The sequence below is a fragment of the Cupressus sempervirens genome, chromosome 5 (genome assembly GCF_028749045.1).
Source record: "Cupressus sempervirens isolate cs-2001-9-10 chromosome 5, ASM2874904v1, whole genome shotgun sequence".
In the NCBI taxonomy this organism is placed as follows: Eukaryota; Viridiplantae; Streptophyta; class Pinopsida; order Cupressales; family Cupressaceae; genus Cupressus; species Cupressus sempervirens.
Window position 1 is genome coordinate 708155753 of NC_143122.1, and position 25689 is coordinate 708181441.

The following is a 25689-nucleotide window of genomic DNA, read 5'->3' on the forward strand; positions in this document are numbered from 1 at the left end:
AGTAGATCTTTTAACTCTGTAATTTTCATGAAATAAGAGACAACTCACTCTTCTCTAGCCATTTGACAAGCAAAAGTTGATGTCTCAAGGCTAGAGCTCTGCTAGTGTTATTGAGTTCATACATGTCCTTCAGAGTTTAAAACATCTCTTTGGCTGAACTCAACTTTGAAACTATGGGACCCAAAAGTTCTTTAATTGCAATCAGAATCTTCCTAGCCATGATCTTGTTCTTTTTCCATTGAACTTTCTCAGCATCTTCAAAGGGTTCATCGGGAGTAGAATTCACGTAATCAATAAGGTCATTATCTTCAAGTGGAATCAAAATTCAAAAGTTCCATGAAGAGAAGTTTTGAAGAACCATCTAATCTATCTTCAACTTTCAAACCATTTACCATTGTCAAAAGTTGCAAACAATCAACTGAAAGTAGAGCAAATTTAAAAGGTATAACAATACTTTTGGTTCTAGATCGTTTCCGTACACCTGCTCTGATCCAATGTTAAATTTATGAACCAGAAATAAATAATGCAACAAATGAAATCACAAATACAAATAATCAGATCACACATAGCATTTATCATGGAGAAAACCCTACTCACCGAGTAAAATTACCCAGCCCACCAAAAATAGATAACTTTATTCAATTTCTCAAACACATTACAAAATATTTTCTCCTTTTCAATGTCTACAAAACTCAATGATCACTCATAGATCAAAGTTAACAATAACCAATAGAGTATCATTGATAAGAAGCCACGATACACAAATACACAGTTTCCACAAAATAACACTGCTACTTATGCACAAGATATAAAAGAACACAATCACTCCTTATACACAGTGTTGAGCAATATTCACAATACAAAGATATATCTCAACATCAGAAAATTGCCTCAACCACATACACGGCTTCATAACCCACAATATCAACAAACTCAACTTCTCATATGAATATAACAGATAGAAAATGAACTGCTCACAATAGCGTATAGAAACAACACAATTACAAGTTTGACCGGTCCCCCAATTGAACTGACGCAGAACAAAATACTGTTGAGAATGAGGAATGGTGGAGAAAGGAAAATTGATGACAATATTGAAGTGACCAATAATCAATTTGTCCTGATATGAAACAGTATAAGTAATGCAATGACAGCATATACGCATTGTTAGATTTAGGATCTCTGCAAATGTAATAACATTGCCATTGAATTGGCGTGTTCCAATTGCAGATTTTCTTCTCATATAAATATGAGGAGACATGTCTCATGAAGAGACATGTCTCTTCATGAGACATGTCTCTATAGTTAATCATCATTTGTTAGTATATTTAATATAACTAACCATATATATATATATATAAAATGACAATTTACCATTTATAGTGAATCTCATAATCATATCAATCTGACTGAACTACATTTTAACACTCCCTCTTAGTTAGGAAGGATTGATATAGAACATACTATGTTCTTGAGTATACGGAAATATCATCTCACTATAATATCCCTAGAATGGCATATCAATATGAATTCATCAACACACGTGTAAATTAACATATGGAATTTACTTTAATACACTATGAGGCTAGAATCCTCAACACTCCCTCATTAGCAAAGGGGGAATTAAAGTAGATATAAAAACACCAATTGAAATGTGGTCTAATAAGTTATGGTGTCCAGCAAGATCTGGCTCGAAGAACCATAATAAATGGATTTTCATGTTGTCCGGCAAAATCGCCCAAAGACCCATGAAGATTATCAATGCGTCCGGCAAAATCCGGCCCGAAGAACAAGGATAACCCTAACTTCAAGACAATGGGTTTTCATGGTATCCGGCAAGATCTAGCCCAAAGAACCATGAAAGTTATCAATGTGTCCGGTAAAATCCGGCCCAAAGAACAAAGATAACAGTAAATTCAACCATTGTTTGAAGACAGATCAACTATAATAAAGTCGTCACTTTAAATAAGATCAGAACACAAGAAAGGTCATCACCTTTCACAAGAAAAATCGTCACTTTTCACAACACAAGCTTGCAAGCAATTTTATATTCATGAATATATTAGTTAATAAATGCATTTACCAAAAAAATATATATATATATATATCATACAAAGTTTACCTCTGAAGTACACAATTTCAACTTTGTAAAAGGCTTGGTAAAAATATCAGCATTTTGCTCATTTGTAATGATATAACTCATCCTTGTGATAAGTGCACCAATATCACAGGATCACTTATGATTAAATCATTAAGCATTTTCTACAAGAGTAGATTTATCACTCTGAAGATTTATCACTCTGAAGTGATATGGTCTACTACCTCTGAATCAAGAATTAATCTTTTCAACTTTTAGGTGATAAGTCAATACTCTCTCATGATGTACATAGAGGTAGGCCCATTAAAATCACAAAGTCACACCCATGTATTTCTAGACTTCCTCTGATTATAAATCTTCTAAGCTCCAATGTTTACCTTAGAAGAGGTGTCAGACTCCCTCTTAATAAGGAAGGATACTCATAATCTCGATCATCATGGATATTTGCTTCAAGATCCTCACTTTATCCTTCTTTATCATTATAAGACTAATGAATTCTAGATCACAACTTCTTTGGAGCTACTTCATAAGATTGAGTTTGCACAATATGCCTAATGTACCATCCTACTTTTCCTGCAAGATCAACTTTAGATACAAAGGAAAAGATCAAGGGAAATAGCTCATATAATACATATAGAATTACAAATAATAGAGAGAGTATAAGGAATTAAACTAATATAAGATTACTTATCTACACATGAATATTCAAGAATTGTCTTTAGCGATTGGAACATCTCCTCTCTAAGTAAGGTTCAAGTGGTAATGGAACATTGCCTATTTATTCCCCCCTCAATGTTGTTGAAGATAGTAGCTGCGATAAAGATCTTCATCTCTGGAAATATGAACATTATTACCATTATTGTCATCTTCAGTTGAAAAGGACACTTAAAGTTTAATTTGTAATATTATAAATGTAAATGGCATGTGTCATTCACATGCATTGAGGCATGAATATTCGAAAAGTCATATTTAATTATAGGAGTTATGAGAAACTCAAGAGACCTTCGGTTAGAATATGAAGAGTCTCTTCTATTGTTATATATTCGCATCATGCGATAAGCATTGTACACTTGAACATTTTATTATCAATAAAGATATTTTGTGTTGTGTGGTTGGGTTTTTCCCTTCATTCTCGAATGGTTTTCCCAGGATATTTCTAGTGTTTTTTGTTTCCGTTTTCTCTTTCTATTTGCTGGTTATTATCTTTGATTTATGGGCTATAGTTTCAACATGGTATCAAAGCTAGTCATGATTTCTGCAATGAAGAAAGCTTGTTCAGAGTAGCATGAAGTGTGAAGTTGGAGTCTGTCTATGGATTCCTCTATTAATCTTTTCATCATGGTTCAAAGGGAATTCCTCTCAAATGTCATTAGGAGATCAAATTTTGCTGGGTCGCCTGATTCGTTATTGTCATAGGGATGGCTGGAGAAGCTTGTAATGGCGGGCTGAAAAAAGTATCATCGTTCCATAAAAATTCTAGAGCAATACATTCAAACTAGCAGCGCAGTCAAATTAGATGCTATCATCTTAGAGATAAGTATTCCTTTATTTTTAATGAATGTTTCTTTTAGCTAGCACTTCCCTTTGTCAAAATCATCTTGTATGTCCATGTGTCATTCCCATCAGTTTTGATATTCACGGGAAGTTAATTCTAAATATTCATAACGATCCATTTTTTATTTTATTTTTGTCATCCGATCTTACTCCTATCGTGGATGTCACCGTTTTTTTTTTCCTCTCTTTTATATTATGGCGTCGTGCCAGTTTATTTTGTTACTCCCGATGTATCAATTTGGCCTTTTGGTCGTAGTGGAGGAGGTTTGTTGCAAATTTTTTTATTAATCTCAAGCCAATCCTCATTTGCCATTAGGAACTCACCTTCCTTACGGATTCCACAAGCTACGAGGCAAAGGTGATGGAAGAGAAAGAAGGAAAAATCACGAGGGCGAGCGAGCGAGAGAGGGAGTTATTATGAATGGCAAGCATAGCTAGCTGCATTACAATTCTCTTAATCCCTGCATACCATAGCACAGATTTTGAAGTGCACAGACACTGTATGGCGCTCATCCATTCCTTGCCCCTCCGCCAATGGTACACCGACAAAAGCAGCCCATGGACATTGGATTACCCTCCTTTTCGCCTAGTTCGAGAAGCTCCTCTCTGTGTCGAGTGCAAGGGTGGATGCCCAGATGGTGGATCTGCATATGCACAACTACAATGCCCAAACAATCGTTGTCTTCCAAAGGGCAACTGTATTTTTCGCAGATCGCTTGCTCTACTGGGCCTTATGGAGGTGCTGCAAGAAGCTCAACCTAGAGAAGCAGAGGCTTGGTTATATTGCCATTGTTTGGTCGCCCACTCTCTTCATTGTGGACCATATTCACTTTCAGTATAATGGATTTCTGTTAGGGATTCTCTTGATATCGATTTCTTATCTTCTCGAGGGAAAGGATTTGATGGGTGTATTGCTATTCGTTGTTTTACTATGTTTTAAGCATCTGTTTGCTGTAGCGGCCCCGATGTATTTTGTGTATTTGTTGAGGCACTATTGTGCAGGTTGTTACAGGGTCTTAAGGTTCTTTGCCTTGGAAGCTTCGGTTTTGTTTGTACTTCTTCTTGCATTCGGACCGTTTCTATATTATAAACAGCTTAGTCTTCAAGACAGTGGTTTTTTTGAAAGCCATGAGTTGTTGATGGAGGACCCCAGCCCGGCCAACTATTGAAGCCTTGGGAAAGATTTCATGGACATTATATTATCAAGAACACAATGATAGATACATACAGTGGTGCACAAGGGTTATGCAATCTCCTAATTCTACATGAGTGCTTTTATGCAGAAGACGATCAAGTACTTCAGTTACTCTTTTATATGTTGACCAACTGATCTCTAGATGGAAGATGTTTGTGTGAGGAATCATGCAAAACAAAGTTAAAGTTCTGGGCAAGCTGTACATCAAACAATTCATTGATCTTCCTTTTATAGGTTTCTGGTTATATTAGCACAAAGGTTAGAGGGTTGATTTTCTGTGCACATATTTTCCCCTCTCCCTCTCCAAATAATATTACTCTTTCTCAAGTTTTAATTATTCTAAAAGTTATTTTTGAAGGCTTATTTTCTGAGAATTTTGTTATAACCTAATGCGGTGAACTCTGTTGTGGACTCTACTTTTTTTTAATCTCATTTATGCTCCTCAAGTGTGATTAGATTGTCAAAGAGAGTCTGCATACCAGTTACATTTAGAAGAAATGAAAGCCACAATGGAAGGAATGCTAGTTGCTTGTACAGAATGATATGAAGTCCAAGGGAACCAATAAGGAGAAGGATAATGCGTCAGGGATGTTTCATAATTAAGAGGGAAATTTTGTGCATATTCTTTTATGATATTTGCTTACAATATGATCAAATATTGAGAAGTAATTTATGATTATAATGGAGTTTGCTGAAGAAATTTATTCAAGAAAATAAATGTCTCTTGATGACATGCAGGATGTTTTCTTGCAACTTATTTTTGAGTTATCATTTCACTAGGAATAGTGAATATTCTAATATTGATTAGAATTGTCATTAATGTCTATTTTCGTTGCAGAAGAAAAGCAACGATTAAGAGGGAGATGTTTTTAGCTTCAGAGGGAGGCTATATAATTAAGAGGGAGTACTAATGAAATCTCCACCACTCTCATACATACTTGTGATGTTTATAAGATTTGTAAAATTTGAGACTTAAATGGAACTAAGTTTTGTTATGTCTATTTCCATTCATGTGAAATCAACAATGAAATTGTAAGATCAGCTATGATAACTCTTTCACTATGCGATAGTGAACATCATGTTGAGAGAGTCCATGATGTCATCACGTTGAGAGATTCTGTGATGGGAGTTGATGTCATGTTGAGAGATTCCATGACAATTCACATTGAGAGAGTCCGTGAACAAAGGCTTAGCTATGAGTCTTGCAAATTTTTCATGTTGAGTTATTCCATGAATATGATTGGTTGTTATAGGTTTTCATGTTGAGTGATTCCATGAATGTGATTAATCGTTACAAGGTTTCATGTTGAGTGATTCCATGAATGTGATTGTTACAGGTTTTCATGAATCTTATAGAATATATTGTAAGATTTTATCATTAACAATTTGGTTGCAGTTTTATGTGCTAAAGATTCTCTCAAGCTAAGAGGGAGTGTTGAAGATAGTAGCTGCGATGGAGATCTTTATCTTTGGAAATATGAATGTTATTACCGTTATTGTCATCTTCAACTGAAAAGGGCACTCAAAGTTTAATTTGTAATAGTATGAATGTAAATGACATGTGTCATTCACATGCATTGAAGCATGAATATTCGAAGAGTCATATTTAATTATAGGAGTTATGAAAAACTCAAGAGACCTTCGATTAGAATATGAAGAGTCTCTTCTATTGTTATATATTCGCATCATGGGATAAGCATTGTACACTTGAACATTTTATTATCAATAAAGATATTTTGTGTTGTGTGGCTGGGTTTTTCCCTTCATTCTCGAAGGGTTTTCCCAAGATATTTCTAGTGTTCTTTGTTTCAGTTTTCTCTTTCTATTTGTTGGTTATTATCTTTGATTTCTAGGCTATAGTTTCAACAAATGTAAAGTTTCCACTCATTCTTATATTGTTGAACATTTTAGAATTAAATATGAAAATTCCTTTTCAACTTGTTCTTTTGATCATTTAAGGCCCAAACATTCATTTAGCTTAACATTAGAATCAAACACGTCCTTCCATTTTCTCAAGCTTGTCCACAAAATACCAATATCTTGATTTAGTATGGTTGTGCCACATGAATGAATATCTTACAATCTACGTATTCCTATCATTGGTGAATCCAACACAACGTGGTTTACTCCCTCTCTTTCAAGGTTGTCTCAAATGAGATGTCAAGCTCCTAGTGAATCTTAATCTCCCTCTTTTTCCTGCAAGAACATTCTTGGAGGAAAAGATCAAGGTATACAGCTCGTATGGAAATATAAGTAAGAAAGAGACTAATATATTACACACGGATAATAATTCTACACAATAAGATCATTCAATAAGATATAGATCTCACTTTAAACTATATTTTCATCTTATTATTTTATTAATGCTACATAATAATATATAGTAACCTATTTCACTTATATTCAAATTATTTAAAATATGACTTCATGTATAATTTATATATATATGTCACATTATAATTGACAATCGCATAAATTCATATAATATTATTATGATATTCAATTAATATTCAAATATTCTTATTTCCTCGTATAAAAATATTATATTCAAATGTTCATATTCAAACATTCACATTCAAATAATCATAACCAAATATTTACTATAGAAAATAATGCATTATTTAGATATAATCAATTATTTCATCTTACCATACTTTTACCCAAGGCGTGGAGTCCACACTTCCTCTATGTCTGCTTTAGTTGAATAAACCTTCTACCAAATGCATTATTGCTAATCGCCTTCCAATTTAATAGATTTACCATATTTTCTATGATGCCATTTCCACGTGGCTACTTTCACCTTTTAACGGTGTTTTCAAATGCAGGGGATTCTATTTTTATTTTATCGATGATTTTACACACAGTGTATTTACCGCCAATATTACACAAGACAACCATGATTCTCAATTGATCCGTCTGATAATGAAAGATGTATAGTGGGAGGAAAAGAATATCCATTAAATATAGGCAACGAAACAACTCCTGTCGTTCCCAATCTAACTTGGCTTCTTCACAAGTAGCCAACACAGATCAGATTGTAATGGAAGAGAACATGTATTTTTCGTATTTATTATCAGATCCCTTTTCATAAAATAGTTAAATCAAGCTCACAAGCTACTTAGTCTACTTCCCAGGGAGTCCCATACTCGGAAAAGTTCATCTCAAATAATAAGCAATTACACACATAGTTAATTATTTACATAATTGAATATTTAATTAATCATCATAATGATAATATAATTTACACAATATTTCACAATATTGAGCATGACATCCTTAATTATCATTAACTCTATTTAACATTATATCCAAGTTCATATATATTTTTAGAAATAATATAATGATGTTAATGATCCCAAATTAATTTAAATCAATAACCCTTATTAAATATATATATATATGCACCTTGTGTACTTTATTACTTACTTGTCCGCTAATGTCAGTGACTATGAGCGACTGTCATCACTACCTGTCATTGACTGTCACTTACATGTTCACCAATATAGTCATCACTACTCATTCGATGTCTAATTATCACAATATTCTGATATGTCTAGGGTCCATCTGTCTCTGCCCGCATGTATCTCATGTTGTGCACGAACATCGCATCGTCATCAAGTTGGAGTTTGGATTCATTGACAGTCCATGAAATTCTAAAATATTTAAAGTGGCCTCCAAACATCTGTAGGAGTCATTATCATGCTCTCAATGATTCTCTTCAGGCATCTCCATGGTGGCATAACAAATTTCTCGATAGGCTTGTCTTCATAATCATGCAGTGTTATTGTGTTCCAGAATCACCATTCTACATAGTCATCCAATCAAGTAACCTCTTAGGAAAATAGAGGTGTCGCATATGTAGAGAATGAGCCATTGAGACGCTTCAGAATATATATGGAGAATCTCCTTTGGACTACCAGATTCAGGACAATAGGTTTGGATATGTCTATTTAAATTGGGGTTGACTGTCCAGTTCTAAAACTGAACCACAAATCATCGTTCATTTCTTCTTCTTCTTCTTTTTGTGTAGATGCTTGGTAATTCCTTTACATTCCATCCCTTACTTTACATGTGAATGTTTCTTTCTTTCCACGTAATATCTGATTCAAGATATCTTCATCGTATGTGGGATTGTACTCCACGTAGTCTACAACACTTCCATGGTGGCAGTACTTTAATATTCATTGCTTGAACCACGGGGTTGTTCACTCCTTTTTTTTCATACAATTGTTGCACTTTTGATTTGAATGTCTTGCAAAATGACATATGCATGGTATTTGTTTCCTCTATTGAAGTCGCACTATACTTCATAAATATCTAAAAAATTCATTGTTGTTTACATAGTTATTTTCTTTGCACATAATCGGTTTTAGTTCTCAGCACATAATATTATTAGGTTGTCAATATTTGACTTGACAGTTGTTAGTTTTCTGATTGCTAATAACTACATATCTTTCTTTTCTTATTTTTATGCTGATTTGATCCTCAACTTGTCACTACCGTCAATTCTTTTCAAAGAATAATTTATTTTTTATTTACTACATACTCAGAATAAATTGCCGCTACAAATGTATTCTGTAACGTATATAAACATCTGACATGGAAGCCTCTGTGGATTTGCTCAAAAACAACACCATGAACTAATTGCTTTGTACGTCAGTAATCAGTCCTTGTTCAGATTCACATATTTGAATATATGATTATGGCTTTCGTATTTCCCATTTTGATCTGACTTGGTGATGCCTTGGTCAATGATCTGCCTGCTTCGCTGTTATGTTTAACTCCCGTGGTAAGTTGAAGTTTGTCTTCATAGGGTGTTGATTGTGAATGTGGGCCCAACTGTTATTCATTTTTCACTCCACTCTTATATTAGTTAGATTTGCAGCCTTGCTCTGATACCATGTTAGGTTTAGGATCTCTACAAATGTAATAACATTGCCATTGAATTGATGTGTTCCAATTGCAGATTTGCTTCTCATATAAATATGAGAAGGAGGAGACATGTCTCATGAAGAGACGTGTCTATAGTTAATCATCACTTGTTAGTATATTTAATATAACTAACCATATGTATAATATATATATATATAAATTATTATATATATAATATAATGTGTAATATATATATTATATACATAATAATATGTATATATAAAGAATATATATCTAATGACAATTAACCATTTATAGTGAATCTCGTGATCATATCAATCTGACTGAACTACATTTTAACACGCATATGCATGGAGTCTACGTAGGCCCAGCAAAGATGATGCCACATCATCATTTGCGATGCGACAAGAGGCTGAATAGAACAATAAAAGAGAGGAGGAATATGATGCCAGCACAACATTAACACTTTGACACTCGAAGTCATATCCGCAACACTTCAACAAAAATGAAGGAAAAGCACACATCTCTAGTTGAATATGAAACTCTTCATAAGACCAAACTGAGAACATGGGCAGAGAATAAGAACTCCAGACAACAGCATCAAAAGGAACTCCAAGTAAGAAACAGAGAACAACAAAATGAACCAACAAATGCAGAGACAATCAGCACAAGTAAGATCTATCTCACAGGTATCAACAATTCAACATAAAAATCCATAAATATGATTTGTTATATGTGGCCTATTTAGTGTCATACCATGGTGTATTGTGCTTGTGCGTCTTGGCTCATTGGCTGCTTATTTGGGTGATTGTACCAAGTCTAGTATGGTAATGCCAATGTTACTAAATCCTACTTTTATCCAAAGTGGTGTAATAAAGAGGAAATGTTGAAATATATTACATCTTTGCATATTAATATAGGTTGGTAAATAATAAATATGCAATAAGTAAAATTTTGTAAGTAGCTAGTTGTGAGGAAATAGGGGTTTATAAGACAACTATTTGGTTGGTTGGAATAAGATTCTTAATACAACCACTATAATCGAAAGAAGAATTATCTCTCGGTATCCAAAAAATATAACATTGTCTATGAGTTGCATATCATTTGTTGCTTTTTCCATTTCAATTTGGTATTTGATACAAGGACCCTAAGTTTTATTGTATGCACGTATATGATTGTGAAATCCTTACTATCAATACATGTACTCAATTTTGATACTTCTATTTGTTTTACTTGTTTATTGTGAGGCTTGGAAAATGAGGAATTGAAGGTAAGTTTGAAATGTAGGTGGAGGTTAGTAGAAGACAATGGTCGAATAGGCTACCTTATTTTGCTAATAGCTACAATCAGTGTTACCATGAGACATGTCTCCCCCTCTCCCAAACACATCTCAAAGATGAAGAAGTATCTCAAAAACTTTTTGCATCTCGAAAGACCTCAAAAAAGGTTAGAGACTGCATAATAAAGGCTCTAAAGACTCCGAGTTTCCAAATCCAAAAAGAGAAGTCTCACCGGCATCTCCTGATTAAATAATAAATTTAAAATATAACATTGAATTATTTTATGTATTTTGGCCCTCATTTTAATGTTTTCCTAATGCAAAACCAATAGCAATTTAAATTATTTAATCATTTAAGTCATCATCATCCTAGATAATAGATAGATTTCTGATTGTCGTTTACAGTTCTAATTTTTTTGTTTGCATATCAACAATTTAGCATTAAACTATATATATTTGAGTTTCAAATTTGAATGTGTAATGATAATCTCAGCAATTATTAATCTGATATGATGTCAATCATATGCGATATTAGGAAATTAGATATGACTATGAGATATGTAATGTGAGTTTTGAACTATTTGACTCTATATAAATGTGACATTACTATTAGCATTTAGTTTAAAGTTTTGGTATTTTGTATTTAGTATTAGACTTTTTAAACTTTTAATGTTCAACACTCATATGTATAACTTTTCATTATTCTTATTTTCACAGCACTATGTTATGAATCTATGGTATTTCTTGGGAATTATTAAATTATATTAAAAAATAAATTGGCGTGTCCAAGTACCCCCATCTCCTTTTTTTTTTAAATAGTTGTATCAGTACCAATAACAGAGACCTCCAAGTCTCCCCGTCTCCTGGTAACACTGAACTACAATAAATTTAGCTGAAAATGTTATATGATTATCATTATGGTGATGGATACATTGTGTGAAGGCTACATTGGAATAACTCAAAACATAAAAAATAAAAATAAAAATCAGTCAAGAAAGCTACAATTTATTTCAATGACATGATACTTTTTATGCAAGTGGTAGCTAGAAAGTAATTTTGTGTTGGTTTGGCCAAGTCAAACATAACCATGTAATTGTCTAATTTGTACTAGGCATTTGTAAATTGAACTGATAGTTCGAGCATTTGATTGGATTTTGAGATAAACTAAGTTGTTTGCCAATAAAGGTTAATGACAGTAAATTTCTTTTGGGTTAAACATGTAAAATGATTGGTCATTATTCTTGGTTCAATAGATTCATTGAATCTATGATTAAATGTATGTAGCATCTTTATGAGAAAATGTCTAATGAATAATGATCTTGAAATCCAAATGAAAAACATCTAAATTTATCTTGTTAAGAAGAAAGAAATTAAAGTGTAAACTTGAAAACATACAAATGTTTTTTTAAATTAATTTATATAAGATAGGAACTTCTAGTGCTTGCTCTTATACTGATAATATGTTCATGAAAGATCATGATGTGTTTTGAGTCTATAAAAGAAGCAATTCTCAATTACCTTAAAATTGTTTCTGCATAGACACCTATGAAAGATCGTGATCTTCTTTGAATCCATGTAAGAAGCAATTCTCAATTACCTTAGATTTGTTTCTGCATAGACATCTATGAAAATAGAATGAGAGAGAGAGATGCATGATAGAATAACAGAATGAAAGAGAGAGTGGCATGACTACACTACAATATTAGGACATGTACATATCTAACTATACCAGATGTTTTAGTACAACATAGCACATTTGCAATGTAAACATCATGTGCCCACATCGAAACAACTGGTGTAGCATACATGCATGTATGCTGCCACAATTGTTCGATGTGGTTACACGATACTCTTCATTTGTGCATGGGTACATATACACAACTGCTATCATGCATTTGTGCATGTGCACAAATAAGTCTACCGTAATCAATAATTGCTTCTCCCACAAACTCACAACATATCATGTTCTAGTTTCATCAATATATTATGACCACAAACCGTACCAAAAGTTCTGACCACAATAATTTATTTCAAACAAGGTTTAGTATGAAGTTTGAATTTCTAAATCTTAATTTACACTATATTCTAATTTCTTTCTTTCCAAAATGCAAAACTAAGTCTTAAGCCTTCCATTCAGATTATTAGCTTTTTTATTCCTTTGAGATTAAATATAAAAATACAATACAGATTTATAACATAATCTTAGAACCAATCAAAAATAATGGTTAATTGAGTTATATGTAAAATACAGAAAACTAAAACAAAACCAACATCCAATTACGATATCAATAAAGAGTCAACCCCTTTTAAAATTAACCAACACAAAATGGACAACTATTTTCTTATGGCTGATTTTGCCCAAAACAATAAGCAACATGGAATTCATTCCAAACCCCTGATAAGGTGACTATTGTAATGTAACGCCCCTGTTTTTGGCAAGTCTGTACAATTAATGAGGTTAGCTCATCACAGCAACCCTAGTGAGCTGATTGGGTGATTAAGGGGTCTCAGTTGTGGACTTACTATTTTTAGTAAGTCTATTTCTAGCAGTTACCATTTTTGGCAGTGCAGTGAGTGGCTCTAGCAGTTGGTCGTCACCTGCAATGGATGTGTTATTTATTGCGTGAGCTCTTATTTATTAATTAGTTATTAAAGTCGCATTAATATAATAATAATATTTTATTATAATAATGTCATTAAGAGATATTACTAAAAGAGTTGAGTTGGAAAGTTTTAGAAGATGTATTTGTGATTAGATTGAGGCCACTGGACACAAAATGGAAGAAGGTATACTGGTGATCACCCTAAAGAGTCTCACATCTTCCTGTGAGCACTTTGTTGGAACTCTCAACATCACTTCCACTCATTATGATGTTTTATTTTCAGAACTTTGTATAATGCTTCTACAACAAGATCATTGGCAACGACAATTTGGCAGTGGTACCTGCTCATCTCAAGCCTTATCAATTAAATCCATAGGTACCTATCAATTCTCTCAGTCCTCTCAATAGAATCCTTCTGCTCAATCATTGGAAGGCCCAAGAAGAAAAAAGTTCAATGCAACTACTGCCATAAGTTTGGTCATATGAAGTTGGAGTGTTGAAAATGCTTAGCTACTCAAGCCAAGCCAATCTAGTTCACAACCTTAAGCACATGTTGCAGAGCACATTGAGCCAGGTGAATCTGCCTTTTACTCCTTTATGGCTAAAGGCTAAAAGCTTGTCAAAATGCAAGATTGTAAACTTGCATCTACCCCTACGAAGCTTGGTCTCCAGTTATCTGCTTCTCATGTTGAAAATAATTCCACATTCAGACAACTACTAGATTGTTTGATATATCTAGTGTAGCACAGGGACTCGCACCCCCTCCCAAACCTTGAATTACCTGTCCCCGAGACGTTCCTGTACTGGGTACTTGAATACCCAAGTACCCCCACTTCTGCCATTTTGCAACTACGTCGCCGCTGGGACAGGTACTTGAATTCCTATTTTTATTTTTATTTTAGAATGTTACTATTGGGTATGTAACATGTTACTAGGTTAAATGTTCTATGGTTCTAGTTCATGTTGCAACTTTGCTATATTCAAGTAGTTGGTATGTTCTACAAAAACCTCATTTTAGAACTAGCATTTCAAGTTCTATATTCCTTGCCTCATCCTCATCTTGCCACCATCCCCTAGCCATCCCTTCCTCGTCTGAAAAATGGGGCCCATTTTCCTCCCATCCCAGAAACTCATCCGATGTCTCATTGTCTCGAAATACCCCAATATTGGTGTTACACTAGATATATCTTGCCGCCACTAGACCTGATCTCAGCTTTGCACTGAATTGCATATCTCCCTTCATGGCACCTCCCACTTCAAATCATTGGTGTGCAGCGAAGCGCATCTTGCAGTATGAAGGGCACTCTTGATTTTGGTATCATCTATGGATAAATCAAAGATGCCTGACTTAATAGTTACATAGACTTGGATTGGGGAGGCTCAATTGGTAACAAAAAGTCTACCTTTGGGTATGTCTTCAATTTGGGAACAAGTGTTATTACTTGGACCAATAAGAAGCAACAAGAAATAACACTTTCCTCAATAGAATTTGAACATAGGGGAATAGACAAAACAGGTTGTGAGGAAGTCTAGTTTTGTAGGATGCTTTTTGACATCCATATGCCTCAAGTAGGCCCTCCCTCCCTCTTTTGCGACAACCCAAGGGTCCTTAAGCTTGGCCAAAATCAAGTCTTCCATTGGTACACTAAGCATATTGACATTCACTGTTAGTTTATTCATCAACTAATTGGAGGTGGACTCGTGGATTTGAAGTTTGTTCCTACTGTTGACCAAACTGTCACCTTGCATGACAGGAGAAGAAAAATTAAGTCAGCTTCCATACAAGCTTCTACACTAACAATGTAGGTAATTTGAACTCAGTGGTGTATATAGAATTCCTTAAACAATACAAGATCTGCGGAAACCAGCAAGTATTGTGAAAATGGACAACAGTAAAACTCAAAACAAGAGTTGTATGCATTAAAGGTCAGTGTTGACTTATCCAAAATGAGATTTAAACACGTCTAGAGTCATGATTCCAACAATCAATTCAAACTAATGATTTCAGTTCCTTTCATTCCTAAACAGCTAATAATTAGTGAGATAGATTAATCTTTTATTTAAAGTTAGTTTAGTTAATTATTAAATATAACCTTTTTAAATAAACTTTAGGTAATTATAATTAACTAATTTTAATCCCCTTCTTAATATATTTTAGCCTTGGGAATAAAATAACATTTAATTTCTCAAATTTGCCAAAAATGGGAAATAGAAGTAAACAATACTTTTTTTAAATTTGCCTGAAAATATGTCTAATATAGTGTTTACAATAAGCAAGGTAAACATTAATCTTGAAGGAGTGATTTCCTAATCTACTTGATTGTAAAGAAGACTCAAATTCCAACAAAGTTTTATATGTACATAACAAAGCACAAATCCACAAATGTTCTTTCAAAAGCGAAACAAAATCCTTACATTGTAACAAAATAGGACATGCAATTTTGAAATGGAAAAGAGGGCACAAGATCTACAAGATGATAAACCAGATCAGCATGCCTCCTTAACTTAAAAAACAAACTAGAAAGACTATATCGATAATTAAGAGCTATCATGTCCTAATAATGAAGGTTTGTGTTTCAAATAAATTCAAGCATGGAGATAGATGGCAACAAAAAAGAACACTCAATATCCTCTCATCAATCACCAATGATGAGGTTGCTTACCAGCTCTAGTGGTGTTATGTTTTCAATTATGTTGAGTGTTCTTATTTTCTATGTTTTTCGATGATTTGAAATTTCGCACTATGGGGGAACACAACACCAACATTCCAATTTCAATTGGCAGTGACAATTTCCTGTGTTTCTAGAGATCAAGTAGCAACAATGAATGTTTTCTATTCCTATGTGTGTAATTTCCTTGTGTAACCTCTTAGTGAAGAAAATAGTAACGAACAAAAGCACTATTGTAATGCAATTCGCAGATTTTGAAATGGTTAATGGCAATCAAAAAAATCAAATGAGGTGAATAATGGAGCGTGTTCCTATTCATCTCTAGGCTTGTTATAAACCAATGCAAAATCCATGAAAGATTGATGAAAGGTGTCTTTCGTTCGAATCAAGATCATGACCACAAGAGTTGAGAATTTCGCAATTGTAAGTGAGATTTTTTACCATGTTCACACTAGGGAGAAGATGTTAGGATATACGTTTTTTGTGGAATGGTTATGAGTTCTTTTAACAACTCTTACAGTAGTTAGAATTGTATGGGAGTCTCGAACACTAAATATTTAAGTAAAATTGTTTTTGTGTGTAGACCTGAAAATAGTGTTACTCAAGGACACACATTTGGCATAATTTGATCCATGCTAATGATCATTCATCTAGTGTGATCCAAAAGATAGGTGATAAAAAAAATCTACACAATCAAATCTAGAATCTTTTATAAACATAATTTGACCCATCCCAAAAACAGGGACGATCGATATCTTAGAAATTTTTAGAAACTCGTCCACTACCTGGCCTGTAAAATTAAAGTTTGAATTTTGACAATATGCTTACTTGCACTCCATATGAACTCTTCGTTTAAATTATTTAGCACAAACATTATATATTTAGGTTCTAAAATGTATATAGGCATGGTTTATCCATTTTTCATATGATTATTTAAATTTTCCCTATATATTTTATATTTTCCTCATTGCCACCCCTTGCTCCATGAAAAAAACCATCTTGAAAACCTGTTTTCCCATCCCTCATCCTACAAACCCAAGGCAATTTAGCTAAAAATCTATCAAAGAAGATCCTTGTACAAGACAAACTTAAAATAACTGGGCACCAAGATCACCAACAGTCACAAGATGCATTCTTTGTTAACATCAAGAAGAAATCATTTAACCACCTACTTATTCATAGCCCTTTTGTCTATAGGTGTTGGTCATAGCTATGTGTTAAACTAGATGAGTCTAGGCCCTTCCAAACATACTTAGACAATTTTGGGCATACCCCTACATCAAAACACTTTGGGTCCATTTATTTGATGGAATTGGGATGGAGTTGTAATTTTTGAATGTCAGAATTTACATATTCAATGTTTGTTTCTAAAAAATGAAAATGGAATAGGGTTTTGTCTCCCAAAACCAGCATTCTTATCTTCCACCTGAAACCTTGGAATTGGAAAACAAATTCCAATTCCACGTAACTATCCATGTGTGATAGACCAAACTTTATAAAACAATTGAAGTCCATGATTTGAAGTTCATTTTCTATGTTGTCGTTCATTTTCCACCAAGCAATTTTGCACTATTCCATGAAAATTATTTTCATGTCCTCTAGCAATTGCTTAATTTGTAATAGATCCTACATGCAAAGGAAAGACGAGCTGATGTGGCAATTTGTTAAAGATGAAATGGGAATAGAATGCATTGACCTTTCAAAAGTTTGGTAGAAGAGTTTGGCTTGTACGGTTTTGGAAATCCTACCTTTCCTTTTATTTTCTCATTTGCATTCTCTAGAACTTCTTTTGGAATTTGGCTCTATTGCGGCGCTTGATAGGGTTTCCCTGTGGAGAAGTGGATATTTTGTGGATCTCTGAGTATCTTCCAAAAGCTTACAAGTAAATTTGAAACTCTATTCGAGTAGAATCTTGTGCATCTTTGCTCCCTTGCACCTTCACACTAATCTTCCAGGTGAACCAAACACAAAAAAAGTATATTCTCACTCATCTTCCAAGTGAACCAAACGGTTCCAACCATATTCCAAAAAACCAGTTCCCAGATTTAAAACTTCCTGATGTTTCAAATTCTACTATTTGTAAATTCTAGCATTCTTATATTCCAACATACAAACGGACCCTTAATTTTCTAGCAAATGGATTCCAAGTCCATCCTTAACAATCCAACATACATAGAAAGAAAGAAACCACTAAATCTTTCAGGATACAACTACACACTAGGAAACATTCATAAACAAGGTGGTCAATGTGACCAGCAACCAAAATCAAGCAAAAGTCACCCACTTGCATATTGGAACATTGCTATTACAAAGCCATAGCCTCTATTAAAGAAAGCCTCCCCATTCACGTGGTCATCAAGGTTGATACTCTCAAGACCCAAAGAAAAGAGGTCAAAACCATCGTCACTGCCTAAGCCACTCGAATAGTGATACTTCAAGGAGATCAATAAATCATGTCGATGAGGAATTCTCTCAACATGACAAATACACTCAAAAGCACAAAATAACAATTCAAAAAAAAAAGCAACATCTTCCAACAATATAGACTAATTTGAAAGTTCAACGAGGTAGTGTACCACTATTGTTTCAAAGAAATTAACAATCCCATGGACCATCTTGCCAATTCGGCTGTCAATGATAATTAAGTGTACATGATATCCAGCAAGACCAATTTCTGGACAAACCTTCCACATACCTAGACAACAGTACAAAAGCATCACTCTCAATCATTGGGAGATACGCAAGTACTAGGCAACCAAGTGAATATCTCCCATCATACAGATCTTAATACATACCGTCCCCTATTGAAATCAGTGAACATCACCTACAAGTTCATTCACAGTCATTAAAACTGCAGCCATCAAAGTCATTTCAGTTGTTAGCATCACAAGTTTCAAGCGAGCTTATAAAAGCAATAAGCCTCCATCTTGATCACTTCAAAAATCACAAGTAGTACATCATCACACTATGGCTTAGTGAAAAAATGGAAGCATTTTTCTTAGCTTATAACAGAAATAAGCCACCACTTTGATCACTTCACAAACCACAACTAGTTCATCATCAAAACATTGCTTAGCTCAGAAATGGAACCATTTTCCTCTCTCCTCTCACTATGAAGCAAAATGACATTCCAAGGGAAAATCACCAATAGTAAAATCACCATTTATCTTCAACACAAGATCTACAAAGATAACCAAACCCGTCATGCAGGTCAAAGGCATTGATTATCTTCAAATGGAATTGAGAAGCCACCTTAATGCAGAAGTTGTTTCTTATTTCCTATCAAGCATTTTCAGGTTCACACAACCAAGGCAAGGATACAAATCAAGGAATGCTTTATAAGGGAGTGGTCAGCTACAGCCCACACACAATTGTGGCATTTGTCTGGAAATTTTAAGAGGAAGTTATACCAACAGTGGGAATGGATTTCAGAAGTATCCCTTTCTTGGCTGCAGCAGTTGAGCTTGAAGAGAGGCTGCTGAGAATTGGTGAGAACCTTCAAGCTTATGGGGCACGCTGGAATTAGGAGAATTGCAGGCTATTGCAAGGACAGACAAGGATATTCTGGCAGAGTTGAGCAAAGCCTTCATGGTCTCACACCCCTTCACAGATTAACTTAGATTCAATAGAACATTGGCAGGGGCTCAGTATGAAATTAAGGTGTTAAAATAGCATTGATATATTTTTATTGTATGCCCAGATATATTATCAAAAGCAAAAAAGCTAATTTTCCTTCTTTTTAAAATAAACGTGCAGGGCATATATACAAGCAAATGGCAACATATTAAAACAAGGTAAAAAAAGTTGCAAAATTATTATGGTAAAATAATGAATGTGTTATTAAAGAGAGATCACAAATTATCTATATATACATGTATACACGAGAATGCTTCCATAACAAACAAATAGAGAGAAATAGAAACATTCCGAAGAGAGAAAGAGAAAGTTCCCATATTGAATAGAGAGAAAATATGGAAACATAAAAGAGGAGTGATCACTAGAAATAGAAGTAAATCTACATAAGAGAGCGAAACAAAATTAGAAAGATTTTAGTCTAATACCCTTAATGGTCAATCTAACTTAAAAACAAAAAAATTGCAAGAGAATCCTCAAAAGACAAAAGGCAGACTCGGGCTGATCAGTGAGCTCTGCATGTTCTGCAATATTGCCCTGTGGCTAAGACCCTCCCTGGTTCCGTTGATCAAAAGCAATGCGATTCCTGCATTCTTGGATCACATGACCAAATTTGTGACAATAGTTGCACCAGATTTGCTTCTTCTTGGAGCTATTCTAAGACTGAGCAGATGACTAATATAGGCCTTTATCATTGTGAAAGGATAGGGCTGAAAATGCTTGTTCAAAGGAGGATGAAGGAGCACTGCTGCCAAACTGTTGTTTCCAACGGTCCTATTGCAGAAGTTTGGTCCACAAATCTGGAAATTTGAGGTCAACATTAGTTGCAATAATGTTGGCTGTCTCAATAAAGTTCGCATAGGATGGTGGTAGACTTTTCAAAGTAATGAGCACCATATCCTCTTCCTCCATTGTATGACCAACGGCCTCAAGTTGATCTTTGATATCCTTAATCATTAGAAGATGTTCCTATAAGGACATGCACTCATCTATAATAATAATAATAATAAAGAATAGCTGATTCTTTAGAAATAAGGTTCTACTTTTATCTGATGTCTTGTGGAGATCCTTCAATCTTTTCCAAATCTCTACAGTTGTCTTGTCGAAAGGCACTTGAGGCAATTGATCATCAATAACTAAAAGCTTAATAAGCATAACCGCTTCACAATTATGCTCATCAAACTTCTCTTGAGTAGCATCAAAATCTTAAGAGTCTAAAAATTTCATGAAGAAATTAAAGATTTTCAAAGACTAGTTCAAAAAATAATTAAAGAAATTTCAATGATGAAATTATTATTTTTCGAACAAAAATAGCTCTGATACCATATTATGGTAAAATAATAAATGTGTTATTAAACAGAGCTCATAAATTATCTATACACACACACACGCACAAGAATGTTTTTATAATGAACAAAGAGAGAGAAATAGAAACATTCTAAAGAGAGAAAGAGAAAGTTTCCATATTGAACACAGAGAGAATATGGAACCATAGAAGACGAGTGACCATTAGAAATAGAAGTAAATCTACACAAGAGAGAAACAAAATTAGAGACTTTACTCTAATACACATAAGCAGCAGACAAATATATATATATATATACACAAGAGAGAAATAAAATTAGAGACTTTACTCTAATACACATAAGCAGCAGACAAATATATATATATATATACACACAAGAGAGAAACAAAATTAGAGACTTTACTCTAATACACATAAGCAGCAGACAAATATATATATATATATATATATAAAAGGGTTCGGTTTCCTCTTGATTCCAATCAAAGAGACCAAGGTGGGGGGGCTATATTGGCCAATGCAAAACATCAAGTTTACAGCCCGATGTCTCTACATTCAAAAGTGTGATCTTATTTGGGACCCAATTGACTAGAGAAAAGGTTCCAGGTGGCCATACCATAGAGCTATGCTCAATATAGAGGTTGTCCAGTCCTAACAACTTCTTTTGTATCCCTATTGACGCTACAGGAAGAAATGCCCTTCCCCCCCCTCCCCCCCCTGCCCCCCCCCCCAAATTACTTGTTGTAGATTAGTAGTTGGGTGGAGGATAATTATAGTTATCATTGTTGAGGAGCTTTGGGGTGGGGGAAAGATAGAAGCCTCTACATTTCAAAAGAAAAGTGCAATAAAGATTGATTTAGTAATAAACAACAACAGTGCTAACGGAGGCTCCCTTCTCACTATCGCAGCTAGGAATTACGGTGGAGAGGGCTATAAAATGTACATGCCCCGCCCCCATCTAGATTTTGGACCAAACGGAGACAGCAAAAATCTCTCCTCAACAAGAAGTGTCATGATCCATTTATGACTCTCTCTCTCTCTCTCTCTCTCTCTCTCTCTCTCTCTCTCTCAGACACACACACGCACACATGCATATTAAGGGGTGAACATGGTTTTTTTTAAATCCTAACTACAAAATTAAACTCAAAAGTATAGCCAATTTTCCATCACATAAAAATCAAATCAAAATGTGTTGAACATGTACATTAATGAGCAACATAGACAGCTAATTCAAAGAGAAACACTGTGACAAGCAAGTTCATACAAAAGCTGAATTCTATCACATACCATTTCTCTACCACGTCTTGCCAGACATATATACATACTGTGAATTCAATAGTAAGCAAAGATGACTGTTTAACCAAATAGGTGCTTCCAACTAAGAAATCAAATTCCGAACTGTTCCTATTCGCATTACCATGAATCTCTTTACATTCTTGTACACTTATCATGTTTCAACTAGAAAAAACAAGCCTAGCCAAAGCCATTGACTACAACAGCCTAATGGCTTTTATCTAAAAGCCAAAACCCATCTACGGTATTCCATACAATCACAGCAATCCATGTAAATAAAGTATAATTTTGCAATTTATTAAAAATTATAAGCCATTCAAACTGTGGATGATACACCCATCAGGAAAGCAACATAGTAGTAGTGTCACCAAAAAACTCTCCAAATAAAGAAAAGAGCCATTTACTGTTTCATGCATTAGGCAGGGGTCCCACGGAGGGGGTTGAGCTCTATTTTTGTGGAGCAAGAGGTCCCATGATAATTCTTTTGGAGGGCTAAAGGTTTATTCGGAATCTTTTCCTATAGAATAAGAGCTCCGACGTTTTAGTCTGCTCAATTTGAGCAGGTGGAAATGGAGTGGAGCTGGAAATAGCCCCACCGGCTTAGGGAATTTTGTTGCCACCTGTCAACAATTGTTCATTATTTTTCAACCAAAACTAATTAATAAATTTAAAATCTTAGGCTATATTCACTCTAAAACGAATGAGACCACCAGCTGCACTTCAATTTAGGAGCTAAATTTCTTAAACTGAAACAAATTTAAAAATTCCTAGAACTGCACACTCTTAAATATTCCTTAAAAATCTCAGCGACCATCCCCTTTATTCTGAAGGAAGCCCCCTCCATAAGACCCTAACTAATTTCACTACCAGCAACTCACTAATTGGACATGTACATATTCCTCGTACAATTCATGGACATCTGAGTTCAAGATGTAAAAGTTATCACTTGTAAAACATGCAAATTTAGGAATAGAAAATTGTCGGCGCAATATTCAGCAAAGACATAACAAAACACGTAATAAACCACGAAAAATCAACGCAAGACAAAGTAGAAAACCTTAAGAGACATGATATAGCTAAAAACCAAATATAGTTGTAGAAAATACTTCTCAAGATCTTTAGTTTTAGCTATGGAAATCTCAGATCACTAATAACATGATGCGGGGTTAGTATTGAATTAATTACAATGTTCCTCAGATGTTTAAATGCGGATATCTGAAATTAGTAATGGCATGATAAGTATTAAAATTGAATGAAATATCAAATCAAGCTCAGTTTCAAGTTTCAACAGAATAGAAACCCCACGGCTATGGAATCTACACAAATGGAAAGTGATTTCACGTCTATTTAAAGTACAATAATTCAAAAACATTAAAGGCCGAACAGAACAAGAAAGACAGAGAAACAATAATAAACACGCCTGACAGTAATTCAACTACGCTAGGATGGAACACAAATATCAAAAACCTGTTGCAGATGAACATGATTGATAATCGCCCTTCTGCTCGAATAAATTGGCAAGGCAGAGTCGAGACGGCTGGACTCTCTGACAAGAATATTATACAACTGCTCCCAACTCCAGCCATTTCCCAACACAAAAACAGGCCTTTCCTCCGCGCAGCGATCGAAATCATCATTATCCTCCACAGAATTGCCCAAATAAGCCTCCAGACACTGCAGAGCCCTCTCAAATTCCCCCAATTTTTTCCTCAGAATTTCAATTTGTACAGCCAAAGCCTCCTTCACCCCCTGCAGCCTATGCCACTCCTTCAATTTATTCCGCCCCTTTAAATCCTTCGTACACTTCTCAATCTCCCTCTCTGTTTCCTCAATTTCTCTCCTGCACTTGCTCGACGCCTCGCAATTGCGCAGATTTTTCACATAATTCACAAAAATCGGCCGCACGCTCTCGTCACCCTCCTTGCGAACCTCCTCTTCTCCCAACTCTGAGCAAATTTCCGGAGTCCACGAATGAAAACCTAACAGGCGCTGTTCCCACAGAAAAGCAAAAGCTTCCACTGCGTCCTCCGAAACATGAAAATACAGCCTTGCAGCCAAAGGCCCTGACGCTGTACATATCTCCCACTCTTTCCACCCCGGGCATGCTTCAATCAAGGTCGTCAGCTCGCTGCTGCTCTGACCGGAGATCACCCTCCCCCAAATTTTCACTTCACTTCGACTTTCCATTTGCAGGTTCGCATCAGAATTTGGCCAAACAAAAACAAAAAACGAAAACAAAAAGTTAAAATCCAACCCTGCTTTGCCGCCAAATTATATATACGCTGCGTATATATCCGTTACCGGTCACATATACATTGTGTATACACCCTCCGAGGTCGATACACACTGTATATCTGTCTCAAAATCTTCTAATTATGCCTGGATGATTGTAATTTTCGCGACTCCCACAGCTGATAAAGCACGAAATCCACCGTCCCGTCCGCCAAATTCGCCAGTTACAGTGTGTCCACCATGATTTCCCACATTCGCTTTCAGACTTGGTGGCGGACTATTGTCAGATCGCTGTCCATGACGTCATTTCCCTTTAAATACATTAACTCACAACCCGGCGGGAAACGCAACGAATTAAATATCAGGCACTCGGATAACCAAGAAATGGAAGGTGTGGATTCATTCCAGAGAATGTGGAGGATGACTTCAAACCGTACGATACGGCAGTTATTTAAGCCTCTTTGCCGGACTTGTTTGTTTGTTTGTTTTCTCTTGTTCAAAATGGTAGGGGACAAAAAATAAGTAGTAAACCTACGACAGTTTTGACGAAGGAAAAATCATGCCTTTCGGTCGACAATAAAAGGTCCACGTGTTTTGATTTTTTTATTTAGTGTTACTTTTGTACTAGGAAATATAGCAAATCTGAATGATTAAATTATTATTATTTTTTATATTTTTCTATTGCGTAAGCAAAGTAAAATGGATGATAAAGACAGCACTGAAGCGTATTGGGAAGAAAAGAGTAGGACCAGCTATAAAACAAAGAGTAAAACAAGTAGACAATGTCGCACAACAAAAAGTTCAAATGAATAGCATTCATGGATGATTAATATATTTTGATTTTCTACGAATATGTGATTTTTTTAATGTATTTAATTTTTTATATCAATTTTTTAAGTAAGATGCAAAGTGTCTTCCTATTGAGTTGTTTTTTTTT

The 25689-nt window shown here is 34.7% G+C and overlaps 2 protein-coding genes across 2 annotated transcripts in view; one reads left to right on the top strand and one right to left on the bottom strand.

Moving 5' to 3' along the window:
• The window catches only part of LOC149557952 (ATP-dependent RNA helicase DEAH11, chloroplastic-like), a 106133-nt gene extending 81092 nt beyond the window's left edge, over positions 1 to 25041 (bottom strand). The window contains exon 1 of the mRNA XM_089832400.1: positions 23988 to 25041. Within this exon, the coding sequence (XP_089688526.1) occupies positions 23988 to 24707 (720 nt within the window). The 5' untranslated portion in view covers positions 24708 to 25041. The remainder of the gene's footprint in view (positions 1 to 23987) is intronic.
• LOC149557953 (uncharacterized) lies at positions 3839 to 5320 on the top strand. The gene has a single exon (XM_089832401.1). It carries the CDS (start codon positions 4074 to 4076, stop codon positions 4491 to 4493), a length of 420 nt encoding a protein of 139 aa, XP_089688527.1. The 5' UTR covers positions 3839 to 4073; the 3' UTR covers positions 4494 to 5320.
• Positions 25042 to 25689: the final 648 nt, after the last annotated feature.